The sequence below is a fragment of the Pempheris klunzingeri genome, chromosome 13 (genome assembly GCF_042242105.1).
Source record: "Pempheris klunzingeri isolate RE-2024b chromosome 13, fPemKlu1.hap1, whole genome shotgun sequence".
NCBI classification, from domain to species: domain Eukaryota; kingdom Metazoa; phylum Chordata; class Actinopteri; order Acropomatiformes; family Pempheridae; genus Pempheris; species Pempheris klunzingeri.
Genome location: NC_092024.1, coordinates 11,177,179 through 11,200,093, shown reverse-complemented (window position 1 = coordinate 11,200,093; position 22,915 = coordinate 11,177,179). Strand labels below are relative to the sequence as shown.

The window sequence follows — 22,915 nt, the reverse complement described above, 5'->3', positions numbered from 1 at the left end:
GCACACCAGGACCACAGTAAGCACCAAAATACCATGACTGGTTGTATTACCCCAAAACTACCCGCTACACATTTAACAGGTAGGTGAGAAAGACATTTCAGATCAGACACCCACAAGGAATCAAAAATGTAAACGCTTTACAAAAATAAAGTCAGCCCACCAGTCATGAGCTCAACATACAGTAGAAATAGCTGGCCTTATAAAAATATAGTGATTTCTTTTTTCAACAGTTCGGATAGTGTTCGCAGGGTGCTGAGGTTGAGGAAAAGAGGAGGGGCGTCGTGGGAGAGGAAGCGTGGTGGGACCGGTTGTGTCTGCGAGGGTGGACGGAGGAAGGGAAGCCCCGCAGTGACAGACTGTCCCTCTCAGTGCTGGCTGCAGCGACAGCGAGCTGTCCTTAGTGGATGTTGAGGTTTCTGAAGTAGTCAAAGGTTGCCCCCAGGGCCCAGCTTGTCTCCACATTATTCACCTTCTTGGCTAGCTGTTGATCAGAGGAGAAGCTCCATTCAGATGACAAAGACGCAAACCCTTCCCTACACCTACCATCATATTGTTCTCCTCTTGTGAAATATTGTACAGATAGAATATGTTGTGGAGCTTTGTCATGTAGTTTTTCATATATTGTATCTCTTTGACTCCCCGCAGTAGCCTGGTTTATCTGATTCGCTCACCTGCAGCACCGTGCTGTCCTTGAAGCCAAAGCCTTCCTTTAGCAGACAAGTGATATATGTCATATCCATGCAGAGGAAGGGGCTGATAGCACGGTATTTGGTCATTTTGTTGCACACTGCAAACACAAAAAGCCACAGGTTTCAGACATTATTTTAACAAGGTTTTCGGATTCACATAGCTGACAAAAAGAGCATTTGACGGAGACACCTTGTTCCATCATATAATTCAGTCATGTTCTATGTATCAATAAAAAAATACTCCCTTTCTAACCACTGTGCTACATGATTAAAAGATGACCTTTCTGTTTTGTTTGGCTGAATAAACAGGGAGGTGCGAGGAGAACGGCTGAGGGTCAGCGCAGGGCTGTGGGTGGGTGGCGGTGTTAAACGGCCTAACACACAGTTTGTGTGTTTCAGTATGTGTCAGCCCCCAGGTGGTGTGTGGCTGTCAGGTGCCCTCCTGCCCGGGTTAGACAGACATCTTCAGCTCAGCTGCCAGCCCAGCCTGAGCCAGAGTCGTTCCTCGAGACCGTGACAGTGTTCTCACAGCGCAAACAGCCTTACGCAACACACCAACTTGTTCTTACTTGCTATAAATCTGGTTCTACATGAGCATTACCAGTGCCACACACTGGAGCTGATAAGCATGGTGAGTATTGGTTAAACACATTAAAACACATCATTGTGATGTTAACATATATTTACTCTCCAATAAACTACATTTGTCTTATAATCCATCTCCATTACACATTTTAAAACACAATCATTTACATTTTATGTTGTAATAAATTCTTTTTTGACAGGATAAGCTGTCCCAATTTGGCACAAACAAGGTTTAGTACTTGTGCTTGTTTAAAGCACAGAATGTGTTGCATGAAGTTTCAGTGGTTAGAAGACTGATATATATATAACTTGTAAGATTGATGGTTTCATACACAAGTTTATTCAACCCTAGAGAAGATAAAAATGTAACTCTTACCTTCCTTGGCTCTTTTCTTAAAATCCCTGACTTCAACTGCACCACCTCGATTGCCATCTGTGCAGCAAAAACAAACGTGCAATTTGAATACCAACTGTGGGAAGATGATAATTAGTATGAAAGATAATGGGACTGGAAGGTGACTCTTTGGTGTGTGCCCACTCACCGATGAGGCCAGACTCCATAGCTCTGTCAAAGTAGTAGGAGAAAGCGTAGAAGACGCTGCTGCCCTTCACTTCATAAGGCTGGTGCACTATCCCTTTGATTACCTTCATCACCTCATAGTAGCAGAGCTTATAGCCCGCATAGCCTGAAGAGAGAGAGAGAGAGAGAGAGAGAGAGAGAAAAGGTGAATGTGGTTTTGTCAAAGAATCGCTCAACTACTATTGAACATGGTGGAGTAAACAATGGGTTAAAGGTGCTTGGAGGCAGCGATGGTTGGAATGCAATCTGAGGAGTCTGGCGCTTCAGTTTGAGGTGAGCCAGGGGCTGAATCTGGGGGCTTACCAGATAATATACAAGGAAAGCCCCAGAAGGACAAGTTTCGCACTGCCCCATGGGTATGGTTGGCTCAATCATGCCGGCAAAACCATGTGCTGACAAGAGCGGCAGTTAGCGCGGCCCTGTTGGGCTGTCTATTTTTACCACATAATTGTGAGCGGTCCAGATCAAGCCACTCGTTACACAAAAAAAATAACAACTCAGGGACAAGCCCAGCATCTTTTGGCTACTTGACTGTGGTATGGGAGTGACTGCCTTATTTGTGAAGTTAACTGACAGTTTTCTTTTTGTTTAAATACAAGGTTGACTCCAGTATAATTGTTCAAGAGGGAGGACAGAGAGAGAGAGGATGACAAAACATGAGTTTGGCGCCAAGGTTACAGAAACTTCAGTGGATAAATGTTCTCATGTGTGACTGTATTATACTGTACGCTATTGTGTTCCAGAGTTGAGAGAGGAATGCATGGATCGCTGGATCCAAGGCACTGGGAAGACAATCAAAACCTCAGGGTGCTTTAATCTTACCGTCTGGAATCCCGCTAACTTTGTAGGTGGTTCCTCCAAAAGTCACATCTTCTCTGAACTTTTTCGGGAGACAGGAACTAGTGAAGACTTTCCAATCTAAACCTGGGGAAGCAAAAAAAAAACCAGTTTGCCATCTCCCTGTGAATACACTTATGAAAGAATGACACAAAGTGAAAATAGCAAGGTAATAAGAAGTGCTAAATACTCTACCATCAGCTCCTAGTGCTCCAAGAGTTGCCAGTCGAGCCGCATACAGTCCATTTCCAAGGTAGCTATGTGATGGTGACATATAATTATTGTAAGGATTTAGAAATACATATATGTTTTACTCTACAGACTACTAATATGTGAGAATATTGCATCTTCTTTGTCTGTTGTTTACCTGTGTGTGTAGAGTTGGTATGTGTGGTTGAAGAGGTTGAATTTGGCAACGTAACTGTTGGGAGCGGACTGAATTGTTTTCTGTTGAATAAACAACAAATGTTTAGTGGAGTGTTTTTTTTTTGTTATAAATGAATAAATAAATAAATTCACTGAGTTTAAATAAAATATTTCATTTACCTTTGACTTGGGAAGGAATGTGATCTGAGTAGATCCTCCACCCAAATCCAGGATGCCGACTGTCCTCCTTGTGTTGGAGTACAAGTGACCTATGACAAATTCAAAATTAGACAGATCACACTGGGAGCCATCTATCATCAGTGCAACAAACAGAGCACACTCTGTAATCTTTATCACCAATTTCAGTTACAATTTATTCCTTTTAAAACGACCAGTGTCAGAAGAATGCATGCTTACAGATCATGTCTTTCCCCACTAAGACTGAAAATACCTTTATGGTTTGAAGGTAAAGGTTGCTGTTTAAAATAAATGTAATGGCCATAGCTATGTGAAAAAAGTGAGGAAATATTGCTTGTTTTTGCAACCTGTTTGGGGCCAATGAGTCAAGCTCATAACCTCAGACTGGAGACAAGAGTCTTTCACTGCCGGGCTTCTGTGTACACTGGAGCCTCAGATATGAGCCTCCTGACCACTAACACCACCATAGCAAAACACAAGCAATGTCTTACCTGTAAGGAAGTTCACTGTGACCCAGGCGAGGACTCCTAAAACAGCACATGGATGAAAATGTCTGCATTAGTGAAAGCCCCAGAAGTGATTACAAATGACCTAAATTTTCACATTTGTGCTCAAACAAGAATAAACTTTGGACTGAAGAAGACTTTTAGTCCAGCTCTCCTTCATTAAGCTGATAATAAAGTACCAGAGTTGGTGTAACTAATATGCAGGATTACAGACCAGCCCAGGTAATTACAATTGTCTCAGATCTCAAGTTATTGCGCTCATAAAGTGAGGATAATGAATGGCACACACTGCATGATGAAACATAACATGGTGAGGGTGTCTTAATGAGTGATGTGGAGGATCGCACTAAATTATTGGGCGTGGGGCAGAACCTCACAGTGGCATATTTATTTGTCTCACTGAGGTAGAAACAGACATCTTGTAAAAAGAATTATGAGAGCAGGATTGTTTAATACATCCTCAGTGAATCAGGCAGTTAAAGCACCTGGTCAGACAATATCGTGGTCAAAAATCATCATTAAAAAAAATACAAGAAATCTTGTGTTTTGTGTACTATATGTAGTACAATTAGGTTACACTGTATTAAAAGCTTAACCTACCTTCTTTTGCTCCATTCATGATGGAAACACTGTTGTTTGCCACAAAGAAAGGGGACTCATCAAATACATCTCGCACCTGTGGAATAGATTTATCACCATTTCACTAAAGTGATCCACTGGATATGTGCTAAAGCAATACGGTGCTACTAGACTACACCACAAATACTGTATTGTTGTTAAGAGACAGTCTATTCAGGCTCCAGAAGACAAACTGCGTCTGTTTTAGAGTTTTAGAGTGACAGATAGCTCAACCACAAGCACAGCGGGAACAGTAGCCTGGATTTAATACTTAAATGACAAATATGGTTACTCCACTCAACCTCACAACAGCTGTTTTTTGCAACATGATAGCCACCAAATGGGCAGACATGCTGCTGTTTTTTTCAGTGACACTTGTAAGCACTTAGTGGTTTCTCATCCTGCTCCTTGGCGGGACGGGTGGTGTTTGTGCCAAACTGTCTGAGGGCAGAGAGAAAACGGGCCTCACCTCCTTCAGAAGAACATTGGCCTTGTCTTCAGGCAGCAGACGCAGACCTGCTGTGGCCTTCAGGACCACTGGGGTCCTCTTCCACTCTTCCTCTGGCACCGTCTTCTTGGCAATCTTCAACAGCTGTCGGATGGTGTTGCCACCCTGCAGGAGAGAAGGCAATCATTGACAGGCAGCATATAATCATCACGAGATATTTCACAGAGAGACGTTTCATCATCAAACTGAGACATTTCTTCAGTGATCAAAGTTTTTGCAAATATGTGTAAGTCAGAGGCAGGTAAACTCCGCAGACAGGAGTGGGCAGCAGTGACAGCATCGGCAGGAGGCATATTAGTAATTATACAGTGTTTACAGCACATGAACCCAACCCAAAGAAAATCCCAGTGGTTTGGCAGTTTGCAGACAGTGAACAACTCCCTAATTTACCTGCAAATTAATAACAAGTGACAGGGTAAACACACATACACACCTCCTCAGGGTTGTCCTTATAAGCAGACAGTCCGGGCTTCACTGCGTGGTACATTTCATTGTCCAGAACTGGCAGCTCAACTAAAAAAGAAGTCAGTGTCAGCGAACAGATCATAAATCAGAGTACAGTCTGTGATATTCTGGGATAGAATACATACTTGAGTACATGTAATTGCATAGCTTTTCTTTTACAACTCATGATATTTAGACTGCAGCACATCAACTACATCCTGAATCAGTTTTAGAGGTCTGCTTCCTACACAGATGAGTCAGACAGACAAATTAAAAGTCCACCTCAGCTACTTTTAGAAGCTGTATTGCCCGTGCATTGCGCCGGCCGGTGCATATTTGTCCTTACACCGCACAGTGAATGACCTAACAGCAGGCAGACAGAGTGGGAGCCAGCAGCATGTGCAAAGCCCTGCTATTGGTTTAGAGAGAGAGAGAGAGAGAGAGAGAGAGGGAGGGAGAGAGACAGGGGGAGAAAGAGGATGAGAGACAACGTGGTTCCCTTACCAGGGTCCTTCTGGATGAACTTATAGATGTGGATCCTGCTGCCGGTGCTCCCGGCGTCAAACATGATCCCGTAGAAAACCCGACTCATGTTGACAGGGGAGGAGGCTTCAGCCACCGGTTGGACCTCAAGTGGCTGGTAGGGCTCAGGTGCAGGATGCACGACCTCGGGCACCGGGTGAAAAGCCTCTGGTATGGGGTGGATGAGTTCAGGTGCCGGGTGGAACACCTCGGGGATCTCGGGGTAGGTCGGCACGCCGGGTTGCGAGACTTCAGGCACCGGGTTGGAGACCTCAGGGAGGAGGTTTTCCGTGTTGGCGGAGTGCTCCCGGTAGCGGTAGAAGTGGGGGATGTAGCGGTGGTGCCGGTAGTAAGTTGCCTCCGCTAAGAGGCTCGCAGCCAAAAGCCACACTGAGAAAGTGAGGAGCAGGTTCGTTGCGGCCATGGCTCTCTCAACCGGGGAGAAGACACAGCTGGAGCAGAGGAGAGGGAGCTGAAGCCTCGGTGGATGCTGGAGCACAAGATTGACAGGAGCCCCGGAGACAGAGCAGTTGAGATGGAGAGAGGCAGAGTGGATGCGATGCACACTCAGGACTGTCCGGTCATCTGTTTACAGTATATAAAGACATAAGGGCTTGGCATGGGGCCACACCGACAGCAGCCATCCACCAATCCTGTGGCGGTCCATCCCAACTTCATCAGGAGTCCCCCCTCCTGTGAGCTGAGCTGGAGACAGACTACCTGCCTACCAACACCAGTTCCTTTTTTTCCCTTCTTTTTTTCTTGGTAGGAGGAGAAGGAGGATTATTTTTGGTTATGTTTTTCCCCTCCTCATCTTTATTGGTTATTGTGGAGCCAAAAAATCCCCTAAGGAGAAAGGGGTTTATAAAGAAGTCAAAATGAATGGCTCACACTGAAAAAAAAAAACTCAAAAGAAATGGTCTTGAAATACATTTTATGGGTGTATTTAAGGCTTACACAGTGACTTGCCTCTGAAATTCCTTCACCCTGCAACTCTATGGGCTTTCAAATCTTCACAAGCGCTCAGATTTGGCTAAAGTAAGAGTGATGAAAGTTTCTATCTGGCACAGAGTTTTGAAATGATTTATTGCAATATTGTAACTTAAACTTTACAATGTTTGCAGTTTTGGAATTAACCTTTATCATGTAGGTACTGGTATGCTTTTTATTTAATTCCATTTTCAGACTGAAAATGTGACTCATTATGTATTAGGTAGTGATGGATTCTGCCTGTGTTTTATTAGGTCTGACTGCCTCTACTAAATCATGTTCAGTAGCAGGAATGAATCATTCATGTCTTAAACAAACTCCCTCGTCATGATCCTACAATAAGCCCCACATTAAATCAACTGCAGCCCTTTCACCAACCTTAAAAAATGCAAATGTGACCTGCACTCCAGCTGGCATAAAACTTAAAAGAATGTTAGCAATCATCTCACTCCCACTCATCCCTGTGTTAACCACAGGCTTTCCAAGGGAAAAATATTTGGGCAAGGCACGTTTCACGAGAGAATGCATGAAAAGCATGAGTGGCTGTTTCTCTATTTTAGGTGGGTGGTTGGCACGGCATCATAAGCCATGCTGTAGTGTATCAGCTAATGCTTTCTCATGTAATGTTCAGAGTTACTGGCTGTAGTGCAGGATGCAGATGCACCAACGGTATCCCACAGAGGTGCAGCACAGAGGCACAGCGACTCAGAGACCTCACATGAACTGAGATTTGTACCGGACTGTGATATTTTCCACCCACTTTGTATCAACAGAAAGACGACAGAGATCTGACAGGAGGCAGTGGTAGTCTAGCAACTGAGCGTCCCTGGGGGACTGACCCTGCCCCAACCCTGACTTTGCATGTGCTTACACAAGACTGTTTCACCTCATGCAGCAGGCGACTGAGGCAGAGACCGAGCTGTCGTCCAGCCCAGTCAGGAGGGTAAGGGGAGGGCAGAGGTCCTGCAGATGGGCACAAGAGTGTGCGGGAAGTCCACGGAGAGGACAATGTGGGGAGGGTGGGGCTTGGCACCAGTGTACACCCATCATGCCATTCCACTCCCAGGACACTCGACTTTGCAAAGCACTGTTCCAACACTGTAATTTGGACTAAAAATATTGGACTTTCTTTCCTCCTTCCTTTTTTCTAAATACTGTGGCTACTTTTTTCAACCCTGCGGCTCACCAGAATGGTCATTCGCCCCTATCAAAGCGTACATGTGCAGGACCTCTCACTGGCTTGTGCCCATAGATGTCTTGGTTGCATGTTAACAGTGTGATAATGTGACTAATAAAAGTTGGAAAAAAATGTCCCATTAGAAATGTTGAAGAAATGGTATTTTGCCTTGAGTGTGTTTTCATTTTGAAATCATACTTTCTTGCTGTTTGTGTTCAGATACTTCCTGTGGTTAATGTAGCAATTAATTTAGATAATCTACGATGACAGCTCCAATCCACCTTAGGCCATTTGATGCATGAATCATTGTACACACCTACTTTTATATTTCTATTATAATGTGATGCAATAGGAACTGCCCCTCCACTGAATCAATTTAGATTTTACTAGAGAAATTTTGAATATTCACCACAGAATAAGATACAATAAGCAAATCTACTGGAAAACCTGTGCATTGCAAAATCATATTAGGATGTCGTCCAAATGCACACTGCTACGGTCTAAACTGTGTGTTCAGTGCACCTCTGCAGCATGACACAGCACATTACAAGCAATGTTTTAAAGAAGAGGTAGTTTCAATACAATTTTGGTATTTTGTTGCAAGTTAACTGAAACCGTAAAGCATGAGAAGGGACCCCAGCTTTGTAATCTGCACTGTGCAATATATCATTAATATGCTGCAATGTTACCCTCAGGAATGCCATGTTTGTGGGTGTCCTACCCCAAAAAGTCCATTGAAGAGACCCAAACCTTGTCATTACAATTCCAGTGATAATGACAGCTTTGAAAAGTTCAGGGTTATTTAAGTTTTCTCTCCTCACTGTCATAGTAATTACCTTTAAATTTAGTCTTCAAACTTTGTTCATGATGCCAGAGCAGAGAACGACCCTATATGATTCAGTTTACAGTAGCTACACCCAACACTTTTGCGATATCTACTTTTTCGTTTGATGAATAATCCAGACTGGATGTACACCCTCAGGCTCCTGCAGAAAGCTGAACAAGATACTGTAATGTAGAGAATTCTGTGGTTTTGAACTTGAATTATGACCTGCACTAAACTTACATTGTTTCTTTTGGGTGAGCTTCTTCGAAGATGTAAGCCAACTGCGTTTACGTTGATCTTAGTGGTTTTCCCATAACTGCAGCAAAAAACAAATGTGGGGATGGCAGCGAGTTACACATAGTTCTTTTCAGGACAACATGGACAATACTGCTGACAGGAGCCAAATGTATCTCATGTCATCATGTGGGAGGAGATCATGTGCAAACAGATCTTGTTTGATAGATTCCAGCTTGAGAAGACTGTAATTACAACACAAGTGACAAATACAGCTATTCTGCGTCAGTCCAGAGACTGCTGAGCAGAACAGACATCTGATCTTATCATCTCCAACGCTGATTGGTTGTTTGATTGATTAAAACCTTTATTTATACAAGACAAGCAGTCTTTGCAGGTGGAGAGATATTAAAAACTGCAACCAAAGAAAAAAATGTGGACAAAACATGGTGATATAATAAATTCTGTGTGCAGTCATCTTTTCCTCCAAATATTTACATTTTGTTTTATGAATTTTGTTGTTTTTTTTACCATCATTATTATCCAGTATCTTACTGTTGCTCTCTGCAGTATGCTTACCTATTTATTTTATGTGTACATATTAATTCACAATACAATTAGCATTAGTGCTACATTAATACAACAGAAGACAGATTTGTACTGAGCATTTTCAGAAGATGACCAGGCACAGTCATTGTATGTGTTTACAGTTAAAGCCTGGTTGTAGTTTCAAGGGTTAGTTCAGTTTGTCATTTCTGTTTTTATTATTCAATATTCTTGTGTACTTCTTTGCCCTTTCATTGTTTGCGAACATGGATGATGTGTTGTTTACTAACCTAAACTGTCTCATGGGGCAACTTAATGTATTTTTTAAGAAAATAAATATACATTAATGGGTATGTTGTGTTTTTACAGACATTAAAAGTGTATTTCAGACCCCACAATTTGCACCAGCCCAGGCTTAAATGCACACTAGAGGTTGCTACGGAAATTTGACCTGTTCCTTGGCTACAGCGTCTCCAAGGCAACGCAAACACTGACAGCAGGTGACACAGAGCTGGTTAGCGTTAGTCAAACTGTAAAAAAAAAAAAAACCCCAAAACACGGGGGTGAAAACTCATCTACTCGTTTTTTGTTTTGTGTCGCATTTTATCAAAGACAAGCAGAGATGCCGAAGAAGAAAGTGGCCAAAGTAAAGCGGGCTAAAGCCGGGTAAGAGCCTACCTTTGTAGTTAAACTGTACACTTCTCTGCTGCGTTGACGTTCACGCGTAAACTCGAGGTGTATTTTTTATTTTTTTGTCACAGAAAAGGAAAGAAGGAGGGCAAGCCGGAGTCAAAGGCGGACAAAGAGTCGGACATCGAGAAGGCCAAGGCCGCCGCTGCCCTCTGGGAGCTGAGGCTACAGGTCACGGACCAGTCGCTCGCGCAGTACCGCGAGGCTTGCCGCAAGCTGGCGCGCGCCAACGAGGAGCTCACCAACCAGCTGTACCGCGCGGAGAAGGAGACCATAGACATGACTGGTTTTCTGAAGAGACAGGATGCAGCCAAAGAGGAGAAGGTCTGTGGGGTGACTTTAGTGTGTGTGTGTGTGTGTGTGAGTGAGTGTGAATGATGAAACTGTATGTCACTAACTGTCACTTTTCTTCTAACAGATCAACGCGCTGCAGAAAAGCCTCAAAAGTCAAGCCGCACTTGCACGTGACGAGCAAAACAAAGTGGTGAGTTCGTTTTAAAACAGCCCACAAGAAAAGAAATGCGACTCGAGCCCACAAAACATGCTCAAGCTAGCATGTTGATGGTAACGTGATGTGATTTACACAAGTTAAACCTGCAGCATCTCAAAAATGTGCTGCGCTGTGTCTTAACAGCTGTCTCGTGTGTAATTATGTTGACACTATGTAAGAAAAAAACAACCGAACAAAGCGACCATAAAGCAAAAAAATAATTGAAAAAAAACAAACCCTCACATGCCAAGTTGCATGGTCTAATGTTATTTTAATCTATGTCAGTGCCCGCAGGGAAAAAAAAAAAAGCATAATAAAGTGCCTGGTCGGGAGAAGGCAGTCACCCTATTGGTCCTGACTGATGTGTAAACCATACCTCACATGTCACACAGATCCTACTTACTCTGAAATACCAGCTTAAGTTGCATAACACACACCAAAGGAACTTATTTTGACTCCTTATATCCACATTGTAGTTAAGATCAAGCTATCAAAATGACATGACAAAATTCAAGTGGCTTTACTAGGCAAATATAAGGTATGAAAAAAAACGTTTGCTTCTTTTGCTAGCAGCTGTTTTCCATCTCCCAGCTCTTACTTCATGCTGGTAAAATGGACTTCAATAAGCTTCTGAGGAGGAAAAAAGAGGCATGGTCTGGACCAACTTGAAACATCTCTATTTTAGACATGTATGGAGTCAGTCACATGTCACATATGTCCAGTTTTTTGGGGGGGTGGGTACTGTTGTGTGGTTGACGCTGAAGATGTGACTTCAAGCTCTGAGCCCCTTTCTCATTGTGAGGTAATTAAATGTGCGATCTTGAAAATGGGCTTAGCTAATGGAAACGGCTCCATCAAAGGCACTCAGAGGGAATGAATGCGCTGACTTTTGTCAAAGGAGAGACATGATGAAACTTTCTGAGCGTGGACAAATTCAGTCAGCCAAATCGTGATTCCATGAATACTTTTCTAATTGTAGTCTCTGCATAGCATGAGGAAAAGGACAGATGCATCCAACACTAACAACACTAGTCACTTTTGACTTGAAACTGATGGATATGTTTTGGAAAGCTGACCATTTGATAGAGCACACAGATTGAAAATGACACATAATGCAAACCAACTTGAAATAAATGAATAAATACTGTAGATTGGTGCACTGATGTAGATGAACGTATACAGAGTTGTGAGAAGAATAACGATTAGGCCTAAAGTTGTAATCAGACGGTTGATAACCTCTCATTTAGTCGTCATGTACATGGTTGTGGCTGCGTGTTTTGCTAGTCTCTCATGACTTTGGTCATTTTGTCACATTCTTGCTCAGACTGACTTTTCCACAGTAGCATCTTGAGGTATTTAGTCTGACTGATCTGTGCTTCTGCTGGTTTGCCAAAGAGCTTGGACTGTGTGAACTTTAGTGTAAAAATCTTCTTCCCTACCAGCTGCTCCTTTGGGAACTTTGCAGCAGAGTGGATACGTTCTTTTTTACAGTTAAGACGCACATTTAATACGCGGACAGTTTTTGCATTCTATTTGTCTAATTGCACTATTTGTTTCAACAGGTTGAATATTACACACTTCAAATCAATGAGATGAAGGAACTGTTCAGAAAGAAGTCGAGTGACTTTAACATGATCCAGGATGGAATGAGGAAAATTAAGGAGTTTGAGAAGAGGAAAGCCCAGATGGAGCAGGAGCTGAGCGATGTGAGGAAAAAGAAAACACTGTAGAAAATGTCTCCTGTTAAAGAGTGGTTGTTTCTTTTTGCTTGGACGTTAATAACCATGACCTATTTAATATGTAGATCAGAGAAAGCATGGGCGCTGCTGACAAGGAGCACAGGGAAAACCTCAACAAAATGGAGTACAGATTCTTCAAAGAAAAGGTATTGTGTTATTATTATCTAAAAATGTTTGATCAGTTTGGAGAATAATGACTGATAATGAGGTTTAAGCACAGTAAAAGTGACCTTATTTGAAAATGTATCCGTCAAACCAGCTGTGGAAGGGTGGCCGCCTGTTCATGGGCAGATGAGGGAAGATGTAGTTAGGCGCTGATTGTGTCCATCAAGGGAGTTTTGCAAATCTCCCTGCAGGCTCGCCTGGAGAGGGAGGCTGAGCAAACAATATCCGTGGTGGTGGAGAAGGCCCACAATGAAGCCGTTGTGTGAGTTTGTTTCCGCTGTCCCTTCACAATCTAATTTTATTCTTTAAACTGCTCTTTGATGTGCTCAGAACGCAAAGAAAAAATAATTTACTCACACAAGTGTTTATGTATATAAATATATATATAACTAAAACTAATGTTATTTTCCTGACCACACTGGTTGGTCGTGTTCAGATAGTGTACATCACCGAAGCCAATGATCACATCTTCAGCCGCCCCAGAACATCCTGCAGGGAGGAGAGTCTAATGTGTGTGTGTGGATGACCATAGTTTATTACTTTTGAGGCCATAAGATGTATGTTTCACTCCTGCTATGTTTAGTTATTTTTTACCCCTCATAAAATATCAACATTGATACTGGTGTGGTCCTGCCGTTTGCTCTTACCGTCCATAATTGATTTCATTTTGAACACACTTGGCCTGTTTTTAAAAGTCGAGTACGCTGACCCAGTAAAGAAAATGAGAGCAAAAATGTGTGGTATGCTCTACGTGATCACAACTCGCCTTCACAGCTTTTACCACCTTGACTGATAAACAGTGTTTAAATATTTTATAAAGATTTTGTTTTATTCTACTTGGAACACTCCATGCAGGGGTCTGGCATTAAACTAAGATTCATATGGATGAGTTCAGAATTAGTGTTTCAGTTCTTTTTTTGTTTGTATTTAGGCAGTTGGACGATGCCTCGCGATCTGTGTTCAAGGAGAATGTCCGCCTCAACGAAGCCCTAAAATATCACATGAAGGAAGAAGAGGACCTGCAGAAATTGACAAATTCACTGGCTAAGGAAAATGCCTCCCTAGCACTGGACAGGGTATGTTTGAACCATAGGATAGCAAACAGCAGTGTTACTATTAGACACCAACCGGCCTTGGATAGAGACCATTCACCTCCATAAAGTCATTTTCAATGATTTTAGTTATGAAGCACTTGTCAGAGCTGTGCAGAAGGTATTTCAGATGGTTTTTCCCTTGTGTTGTTTACTTGTGCTGACCCTGTGTATTTTGCTTGTGGTCCTACTCCTACCCCCCTCCCCATCTCCTGACTACTACCCAGCCTCTCAGTGGTCAGTGGTTGTGGTGAGTTTCCACTGGTCTATGGCTTCAAATTTAGTGGCTTTTCCTTCACAGGTTTCTGGCACTGATTCTTTAAGACAAATAAATATTGGGCACATTAATCTTAACTCTGATGATGACAGTAAATGAAGGAAGTAAATCTGCCTTGTTGAAGCTTCGGCCACTCACTCAGCAGCACAGGCTAGCACACAAATCATTATGTGTTCCAGCGCTATGTTGGCATGAAAATGAAAGGATTTCCCAATGTTAGCTCAGTGTCATAGATCTCACTACCTTGCTCTTCTGTCTACTCACCCAGAACATGTTTGAGTTGACCATAAAGAAGAATGCAGCTCAGATGGACGCCCAAAAAAAGGAGCTATCTAAACTGAGGGCCAAGGTAGCCTCCCTGGAGCAGGCCCTAGAGCTAAAAGCTGGGAAACTTGGACGAGAGAGGGAGGAGGACAAAGAGAAAACACTGGTCAGCATCCAGGCCGGCCAGGTAGAGTTGGAGAAGTTGCAGAAAGTACTTGCCATGCGGGAGAGGGAATTGGGGAACATCAAGCGGCTAGCGGGCACCATTGTGGAGCAGCGCACAGAGCTGGAGCAGTTCTTCCATGAGGCGCTGGCTCAGGTGAAGCAGGAGATCAAGGCCAGCAGGCTGCAATACAAAAAGGAGGCACTACAGGCTTATCACTGGAAGGTTAGAGAAGCCACAACAGGAAAGCTAAAGTTCCCACCCATCCGCACCTTTCATAAGAACCCCCACAGTACCAACTCTGTACATTCGGACATGGAGGCAGCTGCAAGGTGGTAGGTCCACCTCAAATAATTTCCATAACTCATACAGTGTGTCTGTGTGGTATTTTTAAATTTACGTTTGTCAGCACCAAGTCACTTGCAGCTCATTCAGTGATTATAAACCAGAACACTCTTCATGGTTCACGTATACAGTCTATATATGTAACAGAATTTGTGCAAAAGCAGAGAACATTCATTTTGATGCCATCCACCTGTTTTAAAGGACTCATGAACCAGGCAGCAAGGTTGAAATCTCAGATCTCACTTGGGAGCAGAAGGAACAAGTGCTCAGGCTTCTCTTTGCTAAAATGAATGGACAGATGGAAAGGTAATAAAACCTCTCAATAATTGTATTTTGTTTGTCTCAGCAAAACACTTGCTGTTGCTTGTCTGTTGCTCATTGACTTCATCTTAAATAATACTGTACCATCCACTTGTAATCCCTGAAAATGAACTGAAAGTTCTGGATCAGCTGCCTCTGAAGACCAAAGTATGGTACCACCAAGCAGTCGTTTAGGCTGAACTTCTGGTGACTCCTCCCTCTTTTTAATGTTTTAAACAGCCATTTTCTCAGCAGAAGAGGATACCATAAAACATCAGTTAGGCTTCAACCAATTTTCTTTTCCATCCAGCTGCTTAAAAAGAATGAAGAAAGAGTCTGGGCACAATAGTAAAAATAGGCCCAGCCGCAGAGTCGTGTGCTTGGAAACAAACATCTGGTCACGTCGATTTGCTTTCAGCCTATTGGTCCCTCTTCACGTGCACCAGCAGTTTATTTTGTTCTTTGAACACTTGTGGTCAGAGAGCAGCTGGTAACATGATTTTCAGAAAGGAGTGCGCAGGGGATCTGGATGTATGGGGGTCTGGCATGCAAGAGGAGATGTATATTCATGTTAACAGTGGTCTGGCACCTAGTCCAGCAGAATAACACAGAACATTTGACCACTCGAGAGTCTGTTAGCTGCGTCCAAGTCCATGTGCATTATGTTGACCCAGAGTAACCCCTTTCCAAGCGAGGCTGCAGGCCTGAGTGAATAGACACCAGTGTCTAAAACATGTATTTTCACTACAAGGTTCTGTATTTGACTGCAACTCTGCATTTTCCTGATAGGAAGTCCAGCAAACATCTGGCTTTGTCTACCTCCTCTGAGAAGAAGAGCCTCATTGACAGCAATGCCACCGGGTAAGACACTAAAGGAATGTACCAGAATTTAAGTTCTACCTCATCCTTGCAATTACGAAGCCTGTACAGATTTATTGGTCCCACATTCCATGTTTAGCTGAAATGGCATTGGCTGTGAGAACATGAGTGCCCATGTGTGATTTATCAGTCAGTTGCATTTTAGTGTTATAAATGCTATATAAAAGTGTTTTATTGTTATTTAGTGCATAATGATGACTGTCTTCCAGAATTAGAGAGGAGTGCTCCCCAGCCACCTTCATCACACAGGCGCCTGAGTCCGTTCTGCCCTCCAACCCAAACACCCTGCCTGATGTGCACACCGCGTGACCTCTGTGTGACCACTACATTGCACATCACTTTGGATTGTTTGCCTCTACTTTGTGCACTTCCCACAGTGTCGATCATGTGTATAGTGGGATACTACATGTTTGTTTCTTCTCATTATAAATATCTTAACATGCACGTATATGAGACTCGTGACTGTTCTTTTATACATGAAGCTTGTTTGAATTTGTCAAAATCCATTTAAAAAGAGATCTGTTCCCTCAACACAAACCCACAGAGCACTGATAGCAAAATGTGCACTAGATAATACAGGATCAGTCATTGGATGGTGTGTCAGGACTACACAATGCAGTGTGTCCAGCTGCCACAACATTCATTCATTCATTCATGGGGATTATACACAGACATACACATACAGTTTCAATACTGGCTGTATTTGATAAATTAATATTGGGCCTAAGCTGTACAATGTTTTGCATAGTTAAAATCTTGGCCAGTGGTTTAAATGTACAAAGTATCTATACACACATATCTAATATAGTCTTTAAAAGGAGGAGCATTAATTAACCCCTTGCATTAGTGTACTATTCACATGGACATAATGCTGTTTTCTATGCGGAAGAATGGCATCTAGGTCTTCTGGTTTCACGGACTGAGCAGCAGCACTCGGACGGAGTATTTAGCGTCCCATAGTCGGCATGGTAACTGCAGGACTTTTCAAGGTGGCATCTTCAGCTTTCCACTGTGAGGTTACCGTTTTGATCTGTGTGTAGAACTGGATGCCCTGGAGATGGGGAGGGGTGAAAAACAAACATTTACATCAAAACCTATAACCTGCTTCATCTGTGCGTTCCACACACCACTAACAAACGGATGCGTGTTTGTTTCTTACTTGTTTTCCGTAGAAGTTCATGTCCCCTCTGAAGGATCCTCTTGATCCAGTGAAGGAGAACATAGGCAGTGGAACAGGGATGGGGACATTGACCCCAACCTGCAGAAAACAAATATTTTCCCTTTTCATTTCAATAAGTGTAAGCTTTATAATACATGATATATAATTACATGATCGCACTAACATCTAAACCTGCGGCTTATCTTTGCAGCTTCTAAGGCATAGCATGGTCTTATGAAAGGGAAGAGAAACTAAACTAAACATTTCATCGTGAAGGCAGAAGAAGCATGGTACGGTTGGTTTAGAATGTTTCAAACAGTGGGAATAAGTTTGGACACACTAGGGCCTTTTGGCGAAGGTGCAGGGACAGGGAAAAAAAGGAAAAGTAGATGTTTGTTGCATCGAGGTTTGGAGAGGAGTACAGCACATGGCCTGCACAGCATTCCCCGACATGTGAACAGCAAACACTGAGCATAACTAAGGCTCCACAGGCAAACAAACAGGGGAAAGGCTGGCCATATTTACGCCTCAACGTTGAACAGGACCCTAGGAATCCCTTTTGAGTTTAATTTAAGATTTCCCTCCTCGAATACTACCCGGAAAATGTTTCTATGTCCCCCTGTTTTCATTAAACAGACACATATTTGCTGTACCTATTTGTAGTCTTGACTGGTGGGGAAGTGGAGGGAAGGGGTTGCCGAATGTGTTTATTACAAGTAAACAAGTCTATTCTTGACATGGAAAATAATTGCTTTTAATGTGTGTGAAGGTTTTCAAAACAGAAATGTGATGAACTCCCTTCCTGAGATGCTGTATGGACATGACAGAGGGATGTGAATGTCTCCTTTCTCCCAAAACAGAGGAGGAGCACATTTGGAGGCTGGAGCCACTCACCTGGCCCACGTCCACCTCGTGCGTGTATTTGCGTGCAGTGGCGCCATTTGTGGTGAAGATCGCTGTGCCGTTGCCATAAGGGTTACTGTTGACCAAACTGATGGCATTATCCAGAGTGTCTGCCTCGAGCACAACCAACACAGGCCCGAAGATCTCTTCAGAGTAGCACTTCATCTCAGACTGTGAGGGCACAAAGGAGAGCACTTTCACTGGCAGTTTAGTTTTTGAGTTCTTAATGGCACTTGGATGGAAGCACATGAGTGCTCACCAGAAGATATTCAACCCACGTACTGTGACACTCCCGATGATGGTGGGACCCACAAAATTGCCATTCTCGTAACCCTTGACCTTGACGCTTCGGCCGTCCAGGAGGAGCTTTGCTCCCTCATCCACGCCGCTCTGTATCAGGCTGCAGACTCTTTCCTTTGCCTGGGGAGAGATCAGAGGCCCCACATCTGCACCAGGCTGGTCTCCTAGCAGGGCCCCAAAAACAACCAGCTATAAGGTTTCATCATGTGGTAGTTGCATGATGTGAGCACATTAAGGGCACTGACATTCAAATGCGTCTTTTGCCACAAACACGCAAAAGCCAGGACGAGGGGCACCCTGCGGCACTCCCTCAAAAATGGATACTTTCGGGTTTCCTGTGTACTACACAAATTAGAGTCCATATCACTACGAACGGGGAGAATCATTTCACTCCACATCAACATCCTTTCTCAAAAGGATTTGATGCTCTGAACCGCTTTTTAGTTCTGGGCCGCAGATCTGGCCACAAATTTGCAGCATGGCTGACTCAACAAGCCCTCTCTCCCAGCTGACTCCAATGTGAAGTTACAACAGGGCAAAAGGCGAGAGGTGTGGTTAGGGCGGCGTGGGTGGCCCCCGAGATGACTAAACCAAAAGGCCCTCGGGGGCTCAGCACAGGCGGAGGTGAAGGGCGTGGTGACGGGGCGCTGTACCTGCGTTCACGCGCAGGGCCTTGGCTCGCTCCACCAGCTCCGGCAGCCAGCTCCGTGCCTCGCCCACCAGGATGGCTGTGGACAGAGCCATGCAGCGTTGTCCCGCTGCCCCGAACGCAGCGCCCACAAGCTGGTTCAGAGTGTTCTCCTTGTTGGCATCAGGCATCACCACACCATGGTTCTTGGCTCCCTACAATACATGAGAAGGGGTTAGCCTTCTGCTGTTTGATCTCCACATGACAGCAGCAGGTTAGTCACATGTGAGAACATCATATCAGAAATTACATACAATCTACACATTTTTTATAGTTAGCATTAACCCATATGGGATTGATGGGAAACGAATCTATTATAATTCACAGTCTGTCTCTACAACAGGGATGCGCAGCTGCCGTCTCTGTTTTGCACCCTCTCACATCTGTACAGCTGGCAGTGAGGAGGAGGAGGGATGAAGGTCAAAAGCACAACAACAATCTGTTGGCCAATGCTGCCACCTTCTGGACATTTACGTCAAACTTCAGCTTGTTTTTATCATCTGATACTCACCATGTTCGACTGAACCCTCTTGCCATTTTTAGAGCCCTTCTCGTAAATATACTCCCCAGCTTGATTTGAGCCGACGAAGCTGATAGCTTTGATGGCCGGATGGTCACAGATGAAATTCACAGCTGTGGCAGAAAGATGGTTATAGTTAGTGATTTTAAATCACCCACAGTTACTAATAATCACTGGTATATTTCAAATACTGTGTGTTGCTGCATTACAGAGAACAAACAACCATGACATGACGTGCTATAATGTCTTGTTTTGTCCAAATTACTGTCCAAGACCCAAAGATATTTAGTTTGCCATCGTAAAAGACAAAGAACAGCAGAAAATCCTCACACTGGAGAAGTTGGACATAGTAAATGTTTGGTATTTCTATCAGAAAAAAAACCTGACTAAAACCATTAATTTATCATAGAAATATATCAGTTCATTTTCTGTCTATCAACTACTCGGCCAATTGTTTTAGCTCTACTTGAAAGTTAGATTAAAGAGGAAAAACTGGTGTATTTGTCAAAGAACGGCTTTGTGGTAGCTTCACATGTAGCCTGTCTGTCTGATTTATAAAACTGATTTGTTTTGATCTGCTAAATGCCAGAAGGAGCACCACTGGTTTCAGTATGCTCTTACAACTCTTACCAGCATGTTGGCCGTGGATAATGTTTAGAGTCCCATCTGGAGCTCCGGCATCCTGCAGCATTTTTGCCAGCAGCATGGCGCAGGTTGGCACCCGCTCCGAGGGCTTCAGCAAGTAGGTGTTGCCGCACACCATGCCCATGGGGAACATCCACAGAGGGATCATGGCTGGGAAGTTGAACGGGGCGATTCCCGCACACACCCCAAGGGGCAGGCGGTAGGTGTAGGTGTCCATGTCCTTGGTGATGGAGGGCAGGGTTTCACCGAGCATCAGAGAGGTGATGCTGCAGGCATGCTCCACAACCTCTGCAAAAGAAAAAAAACAAACAGCACGCAATACATTGTTAATCCGTTTTCTTTTTTGCAGATGTGTCAAGCTGTGAAAGAATTATTTATGTGTGGTATATTTATAATCAGCTAATCTGAATCAGACTGATTCGTTTTTGGAGATGACTGTGTATATACAAGCTGTCGGTGTGGTGTGTGTGTGTGTGTGTATGATCCTTAATGGAATCATTTTTATGGTATCAATACTGATCTTGTGTGGAAAACAGTATATTTACAGCTGCATCAAAATAGTTATTAGATATCTTTTCTTGAATAGGTAATTGATAGGTAAAAAGAAGAAGAAGAAGAACAGCAATAATCGGTGGCAATCATTCAAAGGGCTCATGAAGAAAACCGCCCTTTGTTCTGGTTTAGTATAACTCATTAACCATTTGTGCAACAAACCAAGTTCAAGCCTACAACCCAGGCAAACGTTTACCTGTTTGTTGCCCTTACAAAAGGTGTGTGTGTGTGTGAGTCTGAGATAAACTTACGTAATCCTCTGAACACATCCCCCTCTGCATCAGCGAGGGTCTTGCCCTGTTCCACTGTGATGGCCTTGGCAAGTTCTTTCTGAAAGACGCCCCTCGTGTCAGTCCTTTGATTTCACATTTACATTATGTATAATCTGAACTAGAGTTTAGAATCTAATGTACACAGCAGGCTTGTAACTAATGTGGAAAGGTTTAAAGGCAAATTTTTTTACACATTAGGTCAAATGTGACAGTTGTACAATGGAATAAAATCAAGTTGAACAGAGCTAAATAGTAAACTAGTTTTCAGTTGGACCTTTTACTTTGTGACCCTTTGACTTACAATGTTGTCCTTGATAAGCTGCTGATAGCGTAGAAAGACCTGCTGCCGAGCCAAGATGGAGGTCTCGGACCAGGAGTGAAAGGCTCGGGAGCACGAGTCCACAGCAGCCAACATCTCCTCCTGGGTGGCTTTGGGTACACGGGAGATCACCTCATTGGTAGCCTGCAGAGCAGAGAAATTTTACATTAATACAATATTAAGGTTGGGTAAAAGGTGAATGCTTAACTGAGATCTGTGGGCTTCCACAAATATGCAGGTCAGAGTTTATTATAAACAACAGGAAGTAGGTGATAATTCTCATTGGCAATTAGTGCAATTTTGTTATGATTAGATGTATTTTACACTTGTGTTGGTACTTGAATACAAATTTCTACATTTGCAATTTCACGTTAACAGAGGGCACAGGCATTAAACATTATGTAACACATAACAGGTTAAGCAACTCTACAGAGTTCTGAGCCATGTAAGAGCTACCAAATCAGAGCGTGGCATCATCAGGCACCCAGGTCCAGGCCTGGTGAAATACTTACAGGATTGTGAATGTCCAGCCATTCTGAAGTCTTGGATTCAACAAATTTCCCATCGATGAACAGCTTGGTGGTGGGCTGAGAGGACAGGTGTTACACCACATGTGCATTTAGTCAGCAGGTGGATTATTACATTTGTGTATGGCATTTGATGTTAAGAGCAATAGCAGACTGACATGTCAGCCCGAGCGTGCACTGTTCTGAACTCACCACAGAGGAGGAGTAGCACATGCGGCCCACTTTAAGCGGGACCTGACGAAGAAACACAGATGGGAGTCTAAAATCATCACATTGCAATAAGCTAAAACTGTAGGTTTGGTTAACATGTGTGGTAAAATATTAAATGTACAAAACCAGCTGGTTCCAGCTGCAGCCTGAAGGCCCACAAGATTAATGAGCAACTACAAAGTGTTGAGTTGTGAAGGCCTGAAGGGGACAAAGTCAAGCTGACAGGAGGAATGTCTGCAGTCCAATCAGCAGGTGCACAGTGAGTTTTCTGTGTTTTGCATTAATAATCACTAAACTTGCTTCATACTGTAGATCAACTCATAATGGGCAGTGCCTTATTAAAAAGTCTGGGCATATAGAATATCCTACAAATTCCTCTGAAGACTAGAAACAAGTGAAGCTAATCCCATCTGTGAGGAATAAATCGCTGTTTAAAGCAACCCAGACATAAATCCTGCACCACATGACACTTTGTAAACAATGTGAGCTGTCAAACCTACCTGCGTCATTTGCATCTAAGGAGAGTTATAACACTTTTGAGTCTCACCTTCGTCTTCAGCACGGACCTGAGTGTTGCTGTCGCCATGGTGGAAATGTTATCAAGTGCAGCCCGACTTGATGTGACCAAACTCCGCAGGTAGGACGGTGGCCCGTAGCAGACAGCATCCAGCCGTCACGGAGATGTATTCCCTGTGGGCGGGTTCTGAGGAGATCCGAGGCTTGCCATTGGCTGCAGGTTCGCACTCCCTATAAATAACGCAGCCTGATTGGCTTACTGTGGGTGCACTCTA

General features: G+C 43.4%; 3 protein-coding genes across 3 annotated transcripts; 1 reads left to right on the top strand and 2 right to left on the bottom strand.

The window, feature by feature from the left end:
* Window positions 1-361: 361 nt before the first annotated feature.
* On the bottom strand, window positions 362-6,277 carry entpd5a (ectonucleoside triphosphate diphosphohydrolase 5a). The gene is made up of 13 exons (XM_070842601.1): window positions 5,836-6,277; window positions 5,321-5,400; window positions 4,849-4,992; window positions 4,362-4,437; window positions 3,747-3,782; window positions 3,238-3,326; window positions 3,059-3,138; window positions 2,887-2,948; window positions 2,677-2,778; window positions 1,817-1,960; window positions 1,651-1,707; window positions 672-787; window positions 362-481 (listed from the first exon to the last, which is right to left on the bottom strand). Exons 1-13 carry the CDS (start codon window positions 6,275-6,277, stop codon window positions 398-400), a joined length of 1,512 nt encoding a protein of 503 aa, XP_070698702.1. The 3' UTR covers window positions 362-397.
* Window positions 6,278-10,248: 3,971 nt separating this feature from the next.
* Window positions 10,249-16,396, top strand: LOC139211508 (basal body-orientation factor 1-like). The gene is made up of 11 exons (XM_070841705.1): window positions 10,249-10,292; window positions 10,388-10,640; window positions 10,735-10,800; window positions 12,369-12,512; window positions 12,611-12,691; window positions 12,902-12,972; window positions 13,642-13,786; window positions 14,347-14,840; window positions 15,052-15,156; window positions 15,940-16,011; window positions 16,239-16,396. Exons 1-11 carry the CDS (start codon window positions 10,249-10,251, stop codon window positions 16,336-16,338), a joined length of 1,575 nt encoding a protein of 524 aa, XP_070697806.1. The 3' UTR covers window positions 16,339-16,396.
* A 217-nt stretch (window positions 16,397-16,613) lies between these two features.
* Window positions 16,614-22,797, bottom strand: LOC139211507 (methylmalonate-semialdehyde/malonate-semialdehyde dehydrogenase [acylating], mitochondrial-like). Its single transcript, XM_070841703.1, has 12 exons — window positions 22,672-22,797; window positions 22,107-22,148; window positions 21,900-21,974; window positions 21,370-21,531; window positions 21,048-21,126; window positions 20,230-20,532; window positions 19,591-19,712; window positions 19,045-19,234; window positions 18,374-18,555; window positions 18,083-18,262; window positions 17,189-17,287; window positions 16,614-17,080 (listed from the first exon to the last, which is right to left on the bottom strand). The coding sequence occupies exons 1-12, from the start codon at window positions 22,708-22,710 to the stop codon at window positions 16,976-16,978; spliced, it is 1,578 nt and encodes a 525-aa protein (XP_070697804.1). The 5' UTR covers window positions 22,711-22,797; the 3' UTR covers window positions 16,614-16,975.
* Window positions 22,798-22,915: the final 118 nt, after the last annotated feature.